Source organism: Phalacrocorax carbo, chromosome 7 (assembly GCF_963921805.1).
Source record: "Phalacrocorax carbo chromosome 7, bPhaCar2.1, whole genome shotgun sequence".
Lineage (NCBI taxonomy): Eukaryota > Metazoa > Chordata > Aves > Suliformes > Phalacrocoracidae > Phalacrocorax > Phalacrocorax carbo.
The window spans coordinates 14242761-14252515 of NC_087519.1; the positions used below are offsets into that span (position 1 = coordinate 14242761).

General features: G+C 49.2%; 1 protein-coding gene across 1 annotated transcript; it reads right to left on the minus strand.

The window, feature by feature from the left end:
• Positions 1 to 4280: 4280 nt before the first annotated feature.
• Positions 4281 to 7527, minus strand: BCL2L10 (BCL2 like 10). Its single transcript, XM_064456420.1, has 2 exons — positions 7022 to 7527; positions 4281 to 5424 (listed from the first exon to the last, which is right to left on the minus strand). The coding sequence occupies exons 1-2, from the start codon at positions 7421 to 7423 to the stop codon at positions 5293 to 5295; spliced, it is 534 nt and encodes a 177-aa protein (XP_064312490.1). The 5' UTR covers positions 7424 to 7527; the 3' UTR covers positions 4281 to 5292.
• Between the last annotated feature and the right edge of the window lie 2228 nt (positions 7528 to 9755).

Sequence of the window (9755 nt, forward strand, 5' to 3'; positions counted from 1 at the left end):
ACACTACAGACAGTGCTTTCTCTCTAGCACTTTGATGAAGCCAAGCACTTTTGCATTTTTACTAATAATAGTAAAATTAAAAGTGCTGCACTGCAAATTAAAAGCGCCAGAAAGATCTCCTGGCTTTGGTGTCATGCTGCAGAGCAGGCTGCCCATAGCAGAGCTCCTGATACCATGCCTGGTGCTCCCTGAGGTACAAAGTAGCATGGACAACTTCCCCAGTTAGACTCAGCCAGGCCATCACTCCCCACAGACCTTGCTGTGTATGAGCCACATTTTAAAAAAAAAGAAAAAAAAAAAAGAAAAAAAAAAAAGAAAAAACCCCGGACAGTATCCAAAAGATGTAAGCAGGGTGTGGGGTTCCTGCTGTATTCACCATGTGCTGAGCTGTTCAGAGACAAAAGAACTGGTTGGGTCAAACACAGGAACTCCCTCAAGTGAACTGTTGTCACAGGTCAGAATTATTAAAGGGATTAAATCCAGAGAGCACAAGCTTTCTGCAGTGCCTACGCTGGATCTCTGCAGACAGGCTTTTCTAATTCCCTGTGCTGCAGCATCTCTTAGGACACAATGGTAGCTGGTGTGGTCCCCTACTGAATTAAACCAGACATTTTTATAGATTTAACTCTTAACCAACAGAAACACATAACACACCTCAGCTCTGACACAAAATGGGTAAACATCCAGAAGCCACGAGATTGCCAATTTGCAAGTATCGGTTACAGGCTGTAGTGCAAGAAACTTATCACAGGCTGGGCAGAAACAAATGGCCTGTTTGAAAGGAGACCTATTTGACAGAGAAAGCCAGCTCTTCTCTTCCTTGTCTCATTTGAATAAAACAAACAGACCAAGCCTGAGCAGAGAAAAAAAAAAATCCAATAAAACAATCTTGTTCAGCACAGAGCTGATTTTTAGACTTCCTACATTTGCTTTCACGTGAATCAGGTTTTTATTTTCTTCTATTTTTAACTCTGTTCTAATTTAAAAGCTTCCATATCTGACAGGATAATTGTTAATTGTTTGAAGGTAACATTTTTAAGTGCTCCCAATAGCAGCAACACTCATGAAGGAATTACACTGACTCTGTTTAAACCTGAAAGCAAGTAATTTCCCAGCATGCATCGATTCCTCACATCGTATCTTCTCATTGCAATGACAACCCAGCTCAAGTCTGGCACAGAAAGCAGCCAGAAAAACAGAAGTGAAACCCAGAAGTTTGTTTTCATTATCCAAACTGAATCAACACAAGAGGTGAAATTATGTGAATAAACGCCAAACACTTGATCTTTTTCTTTCCAATGATTCGCTGGGGTTTTTGGTGTTTTTTTTGGCTGCCCAATTAGTAGGTTTTTGTAACAGGGCTCTCCCATCCTGCGCGGGCTTGGGTACCACCCTGCGGGTGAGACCCATGCTGAACCCCCTCAGGATGGCAGCAAGTGCAGGCAGAAAAGGCTACAGCACCGGCACCAATTCCCTCAGTGAGACATGCCAGACTAGATTTTTTGCATACCACAGCAAAGCAGCTCACAAACTGCCATATAACACCATTCTGCAACTCACATTTTTTGAGCTGTAACAGCATCTCATTTTTTCCAGGGCAAAAAGAAACCCACTGGCTAGTTCAATGCTCTTAAGAAGCCTGATGAATAGATTTCTCTTTCCTTTAACAAAAAGGCAGCTGGGCTTCTGCAACAGCATGGCAGCCTTTGCCTGTGGTTACAATGGATGCCCCTTCAGAAGGGAACCGCATTGGGAGCAGGTGCAGCGCCAGCAGATAACACTAACAGCTCCAGTAAGACCACTGTGTATACTGTTAGCAGCTGGGAACGCTGCCTTCTCCGCCTCTCAGCCCTGCAAAGATATCCACACGCAGCAGACCAGGAACAACTCAGAACTGGTATGAGCAGCCAGGCGATAGCTGCAGCTCAGCCAGCACCTCCACTTCTTTCCTCTCCCCTTGAACACAAGACCATGTCCAGCACTCAGGTGCCTCAGAGCAATCCACAATTTATGGCTTCTGCAGGTGTAGGCAAATTGGGGCCCAAACAGAACCTACAGAAATTACAGCGTGCTAATCGTTATACAGGATGAGGCCTGTTGCATCCACCACCTGCCCGGGAAGTACAACAACACTGAAGATCTGAAAGCTGTCACAAGGATTAGATGCAGCCTTGTGTTTAAACACCACCTACTCTCCTTCTGCATTTAAAGAATGAAATAGCAGTGTCTTGCTTCCTTTTCTGAGGCAGAAAAGAGGATTAACAGCAGTTTTCAATGGAAATACAGGACTCCATTGAGACAAACGGTCAGGCTGAAACAGAAAAAACATTTTTAAAAAAATCTGAAGTGTCAGACAAATGCAAATTAGTCCAAACTTCCCTAAAGTCAATGCAGCTCCAGTGTTTGAAGCCCTGGTCTTCAATCCTACATCACGGCAGACCCATGGCAGAAAAGAGCAGCTTGGGGAGCACCACTCCAGCTGGGATGGGCAGAGTGCCAGGGCAGGGAGTGTGGGCTCCAGCAGCCCAGGCTGTGCCCACTGCTCTCAGGGTGGCTGAGCAGAGCACCCTTGGGTGCAGGCTACCAGAGCAGCCTGGCCCTGGGCATCAGGCAGCCATAACAGGTAGCATCACTTCTACACTGCAGTCTCCTCACTCAGCCTTACAGCTTTCCTAAATTACCCCCAGTTCTTCTAGCTTTTAGAAGACCTACCCCCAGTTTCCCCCAAGCCAAGGAAGAGTGGGAAACACTCTCCAAGCTGCACCTTCTAAAGGGTCAGGTTTACAGCAAAGGCTGATGTGACTTCATTCAAGGACATTTCCAGACTGTTTTCTCTTCTTTTCCAGAGCACACTGTAAAAAGTAGCATAATATGCTCTCTGCTCTTGCTTTTGTGGTGCCTGCCAGATCAGGTTACACTGCAAATCAAGATACTGATATTTTATCTTTGTCCTGCTTGACATCGGGGACGCATTGAGATCCACAGCAGGACATTTCCATGCAACATTTGACCTCTGTTCAGACCGTTTCTTGCCCTGTTGTTTGCCGTGCTTTTCAGCACACATCTCCCTAAGCACCGCATATTTTGGAAACTACCTTCACTTCCCAGCACCAGCCAGCTCACTCCCATCATAGCCAAAGTCAGATGCCTGAGACCATCCATCTGCCACAGAAGCAGGCGCCATTGCTGTGGGAACTCAAGAGAGGAACCGAGCATGATGGTCCCACGCTGCAGGGTATTAATCCTTTCGCTGAGATGAGCCAAGATGGAGTTTAGAGAACTGGAAGTCAGAGAACAAGCAGACGTTTGTCCAGAGCGGGCAGTGTGAGGGGGAGGACTGCCAGCTCCTTCCCACCTCCATGGGACTCACCATCCCTGAATGTCCCTTTTTGTCTTGCTCCCTGCATCTGCGGCCAGTTGGCACAATGCCGCTCTGTCCAGCACAGGGCCACAGCCCCTGCCACATGCCTCCCCGCGGGCTCAGTGGCCAGCAGAAGGAGAAGCAGGGTGGCTGCTGCTAGCCATGGTGATGCCAACCAGCTGCCAGGCTGATCTTTCCCAAGAGGAAGTCTGCCACCCACTGGGTGCTCTTCCCATGAAGGGGCATGCCCTCTCAAAGGGCTGAGGGGTTGGCTGATGGGCAGCCAGGGAGGGAGGCTGAACAACAGACTTGCACTGTTTAACAGGCATCAGAGCCACCAGTGCCACAGAAACATCTGACTTCAACAGGAGCATGAGAGTGCTTTTTACAAGTGTTAAGCCCAACACCCTCAAAAATTACAGCCGCTCAGTATTACTAATCTGAGAAGGGTTAAACTCTGTCACCTATTGCTCAGTCTTTATCGTAACTCCTATCAGAAACTCCAGTTTTGGTAAGAAAGCATGCATCTGTGAAAGAGGCAGCAGCAAGCCTTGGCATAGAAGTAACAAGAGTTCTGTCGCTATCTACAAGCAGGAGCAGGTCAGAGGAGCCTGTCTGTACCCAGCTATGTTAATAAAGTTTGGAAAGTTTTGGCCTACAAAAACCACCAGGTTATTTCCAGTCACAGTAGTGAAGACGGGCCTTTTGGACTGGATTTTCCCCTTAGGCTGTCTTACTCTTAGTTCTGACTGCAGGACTCCTCTGCATCAAAGACCGGTATTACACTGCTCTGGTGCTGCACAGCTCATTTCAGATCAAAACATCAGGAAGGTAGGTACAAACTGATGCATCCAGGTAAGCACCAAAAACACTCACTGAGTACCATCACCCATCCGATCAAATAAGCAGAAAGTTGTGGTTTTTTTAATAAAAATACTTAACATTTATTCACCACTGAAGTCACCATAGTAAAATTGTACACACTATGAGTAACCCAGGAACGTTATTAAAAGCTACCAGAAACATAAGGCAATTTGTACAACCATTGAAAGAAATACACAGCATGTCGAAAATAGAGTGAACTATTACTCAAACAAGACAACACTTGATACACTTTAGAGTGACAAGAACCAGCATTAAGTTTTAAACAAAAATAAAGATGTCATGGCTACAAGTATTATACAGTGATAAATACTTCAAAAATATATTAAGATATATGGAAATTCTGGATTTCCTTGACAAAACGAGAAAAATTCCAGCTCCACTGGATTTCAATATACCAATTAAGGTTTAATATTTAAATTCCTTTCCTTAAGAACCAGTACTGCAGCCATTACTGTCCTGTATCAATACTTATCTTCTTGTAGTGTAATGAAGTCAACCTTATATTATAATAAGCCTCTCACATTGCAGGCACTAATTGCTTTAAACCAATCAATGAGTGACCTTTCGGTAACAAGTGCTGTGCACCACATTTGAAGCCATAAACCATGTTAAATCACAGTCGACGTTCGCCCACTTTACAGTATTAATGGAACGCAGGTTCAAAGACTTGCATCCATGTAAATAAGACATCCTGAACAGAGGGTTTAGTAGCAAGTCCATAACATTTTCCTAGCATAACATCGAGCACTCAGAAGTTACAGTACATGAACCATGCTAAAGTTTAGGTTAGACCTTCAAAAAAAAGTCCAGAGGATGTTTGGAAACGACAGGTTTTGAACATGCACAAATGGTTTAGTACACATTTGTTTGTGCTGTTACTAGGTAGCAAGTGAAGCAGCTTATAGCCAAGGATTGGGTGAGACAGTTTTCCAAGCCAGTTTAAAAATATAAACTTCTTCAAGAGTCTGTTCTATAGAAAATAGAGTGAAATCTGGTAAATTGTCAGTTTTGAGAGTACTTTCCCATGGCAAGATCCATTCATCAGCCTACCGCACCACCAAGAGAAAAGCCAATCCTGCTATTCCAAACCCCGCTGCAGCCATGATCGCATTGCTTATGGTACTGCTCTGGTCAGCCAGCTGGGAGTCGTGTCTGCCAAAGAAGCGACAGAAGCCATCCTAGAAAAGCAAGAGAAAGGACACTGAGTTGCTTGGCTTACAATTAACTGGATTTCTTTTAACAAGTCTTTGAGCACAGTTTGGTTCACTTTCCCAGCATGGTGTTTGTCAGCTGCAGAAGTCTCTACTTTAATTGTGAAACTCTAAGCCTGCTACCTTGGGAACACAAAAATGCTTTGTGAGAGCCTTTGCACAGGTGACTGAAAGCAGTAGCTACAAGCGTTTGTACACCTTGCTCAAAAGAGAATTGCAAACTTCTTATGGAGATGCTCAGCGTATCATTAGATTATTTTTGCCCTTTTAGGCAAGTTTCTGATGGGAGGTGCCAGCATTGTTCCCTCTCATCCAAGTTTCAGAAAGCATCTGAAACACAGGATATGGAGATTTCCACTTGAAAGACAGGAGCCCAACGCCAGTCCCATCTCAGTGAACGCAGGACCAATTACATATTCTCTTGGAAGAGCCAAGTGGAGACTGCTCAGAGCTGACCTATAACAGCAAAGCTGGCAGCTGCTCTCCCAGATCGTTATTTGTGATAATCAGAAGTGGCAGAAATACAACTCCAGATGGTCATGTTTGAACTCTGCTCTGCAGATGTCTATGTAAACAAGTTATACTCTTAATTTCTTCCGGAACTTTGTTCTTCACACTTTAATTTGTGCGAACAGGCAGCACGATTTTGCCAAGTGACAGTGCACACTGTAGCCAACCACCATACAGTCACCGAGCAGTCAGATGGGCCAGTGACCACTGGAAAGCCAAGTTCACTTTGGTCTCTGGAAAAGTATACTAAACCAGTGGCTGCTTCCCCCCTTTTCTATTTTTAGTGCTTGTTTGTACTGGCATCGAATATTCCACTAGGACCAAAAATAGGAAACGGGTAGTTTTGCAGGATAGCTGACATTTTGTTCAGAAATGCAGGCAGAGCTACACGGATGCCTCAAAAGCCATACTTTTAGCATGCATCTCAAGTGGCAGAAAGCAACCATTGCTTTACATTGCAACGTACATTAATGCTGTGGTCCACACCTTCCTGAGGCTCCAACCTGACCAGTTTCGGGACAAGCAGGAACCAGAGGAGCAGGTCTAGTGGATGGGTGGCTTTATACACACATATTTAAGAACAGGCACATGGGTGTTTTGTGTTTATGCTTGGGAGAAGACCTGTGTCAGCCTGCTCTCCAAAACCCGAAGACCACGGACCCGAGGAGGCGGCAAACCTTGGCCGCCGCGAGCCAGCAGCATCACTGCTGTATTTTCAGGAGGCTGCAGCTTGACGAAGCTAGCCACCGGCACTTTTAGAGACCCGGCCTAAGCCGCAACGCGGGACACCCACGGGTACCGCGGATACCGGGGCGTGCCCCCGCCGCATGCCGCCGTGGGTGGGCCAGCCCCCGCGCCCGGGCCGCGGCCCTCGCCTCCCCGCCAGTGCCGCACACTCCCACCACCGGCGGCTGCCCCGGCGCCTTTCCCCGGCAATGCCCGCCGCGGCCGAGCTGCTGCACGGCGCCGGGGGCAACCCTGCTCGGCTAACGGCGGACAGGGAGCCAGGCCTGCCGGCTCCCCGGGGTCGCGCCTCCGCCCCGTCCCCGCTCACCCATCCGCCGTGCGCCTCCAGCCACTCGCCCCGCTCCTCGGCCAGGTAGGCGGCCAGCGCTTCGACCAGGCGGCGCGGCCCGTCGCCGCAGCCCCGCTCGGCCAGCGCGGCAGCCAGCGTGCCGGCGAAGACCACCAGCGCCAGCAGCCGGCCCCAGTTGAGGCCGCCGTCGGCCTCCAGTTGCGCCGCCACCCGCCCCAGCAGCGCCGCCGCCTCCCGCGGCTCGGCCCGCGCCAGCGGCGCGCAGGAGCGGAAGAAGGGCCGCTCTCGCCGCTCCAGCTCGGCCGCCGCCCGCCGCAGCGCGGCCGCCGTGGGGCTGGGGGGCAGCCCGGCGCCGCCACCGCGATGCTGGAAGTAGTCCTCCAGCAGCAGCGCCGTCTCCTCCTTCAGCGAGCCCGGCATGGCGGCGGCCCAGGGCGGCTGCGGCCCCGCAGCAGCAGCCGCCGCCGACTAAGAGGCGGGGCGGGGCGGCCCGGCCCGGCCCGTCCCTCCGCCCCACCCGGGAGCGCTCCCCTTCTCCGGGGCGGGGCAAAGCGGAACCCGCGGCCCGGAGGGCGACGGCTGCTCCCGCAGAGGGTCTGTCTGCATCCCCGGGGAGGCGCCTGCTGCACGAAGCCGCGGGGTTCCCTGGGCGTCAAGCAAAACGCTGACTTACCGGATGCTGACTGTACGATACTTTCTTCATAAGGGTTTCTTTGCCACATCCGTGGCCCGAACCTGCGTTGTTATCGTCAAAGCATTATGTATTTACCAAACAAATGTGGCAGTGTCGTTTGCTTTTTCATAGCATCACTGAGGTTGGAAAAGACCTTTAAGACCTCTAAGTCCAACCATAAACCCATCACTGCCAAGTCCACCAGAAGCCATGGAAACAGACGCTGAGGTCCTTCAGCTGGGATGGCTGATGACTGCCGTGTCCTGTTGCCTGGATGAGGCCATCAGCAGTACTGACAGTGCTGGTGGCTGAAGTCAGGTGCAGAATTTGTGGGAATAACTTGAAAGCTGCTTCTTTGCAGCTTTTGATGAGCATATAGGCAAAATTTCAGATTAGGAGCTTCATGGTGCAAAGGTTGGGCTCTCCACTACTGCTGGTGTAAAATAAAATGGCTGAGAACACCACTGGCCAAGCAGCGTCATTTGCACAGCACCAGGGAGACATCTCAGCTAGATGCCTTCCCTACATCCCAGCTGTGCCCTTTGAGCTGTGAGTACCATCAGCTGCTTAACAGATCATCAAAACTCCCATAAATACCACCTCAGGATTTATGGCAGGCCCAGCACAGGTACACCCATCTTGTGCTTCCTGCTCAGTGCCAGTTTGCAGATGAGGTTCAGCTGGTGGCCCACTGCAAAGCCTGGCTGTGACCGCACCGTCACCACACAGCCCTGCACCAGCGCTGGGAGAGGTGCTGCCGCAGCTGCCTGGGATCAGACCATGCTTTCGTCACACAATGGGCTCGAGGCGTCCAACATGACAGCACAGGACTGCTCAGCTTCACTCCACCTACCTTGAGTTACAGCTCTCTGTCTCTGTTTTACATCCCCGTTAGAAAATCTAAAAATAGATGGGTGGAATCAATCCTAATGCAATTTCTTAGATCACTATCAAGAATTGGCCTGATGTCTTAGAGTCTTTCCTAATGCAAACTGTGAGTTTTACATCCCCATATTTGGCTTTTGTTTTGTTTCTAAGCAGGGAAATCTAGTCTGTGTTTATGTGCTAGAGCAGTAGCTGGAAGGATATCTTTACTTTTCACCAGTGCTTTACACACATGCTTTTTTAACTAGCATTTTCCTTGCAATTGTTAATCCTGGAGCAGGAATTTCCTATTGCATTCCTCACAGCAGGAGAGCAAGAGGGAGAGGCTGCTCTTTCTCTAGCAATATCCTTTTCCACCCTTCCTGTTTATATAGCGGTTTTTGTTTAGCAGGACGGAGCCCTCTGACAGTGATTTTGCCCTAGCTATAGCTCCCTTGCTTTCCATATGTTTAACCTGGTTATAGCCCGCTTGCGTAGCCTTTCCTTCACCTCCTGGCTTGAGCTGAGGGGCGGGTCAGGAAGGTAGTGCCAGTGCCGGGGCTCTGATGTGACACTGCTGCTTCTCTGCTGCACCCAGAGCTGCGTGGCTGTTCTCCAAGGCTGGGACATGCTGGGGAAAGGACAAGAACAGGTTGAAACCTCTCCCTCTGGACAGGAATAGAGGTGTTTCTGAGACATGAATAGCTTGCTTGATAGATCAAAGGAGGGAGTCTCAAAACACTGGGTTTTCCAAAGCCTCCCTGGCCAACCTTTAGTGAGTAAGAAAAACAATGGATACTTCAGTGCCCTGTTCCTCTTATCTTCATTTATCTGATGGGAAGTAGAGATCCATCCTGGTTCACTGCTTTCACCATTACCTCAGGAACAAAAAGGTGGTTTTCACAGGTGCTTGAGTCCATGCAGCCCAACTTAACAAGTCCGCAGGCAGTGGCCCTGAAGTGCAAGAACCACAGGATTTCTCCTTGCAAGAACAGAAGTGCAAGTTGCGATGTCAGCCTCATTCTCGCTGGAACCAGTGGTCGTTTGGGCACTGATGTCACTAGGAACAAGCTGGCTCAGCACTTTCCCCAGCCCCTCAGAGGAAAGGAAATGAAACAATGAGCCTAAATGAAGGAGGTGCTTTTTTCAGTGTCTAAACTGAGCAGTTGCACCAACCACCCTCATGCTGACCACAGAACCTACACTAAAGTGGAG

Coding starts and splice junctions, on each gene's coding strand:
- BCL2L10 (XM_064456420.1), bottom strand. CDS start 7,423: ATGCCGGGCTCGCTGAAGGAGGAGACGGCGCTGCTGCTGGAGGACTAC. Junction 5,425..7,021: donor TGGAGGCGCACGGCGGATGG/GTGAGCGGGGAC, acceptor TTGCTTTTCTAG/GATGGCTTCTGTCGCTTCTT.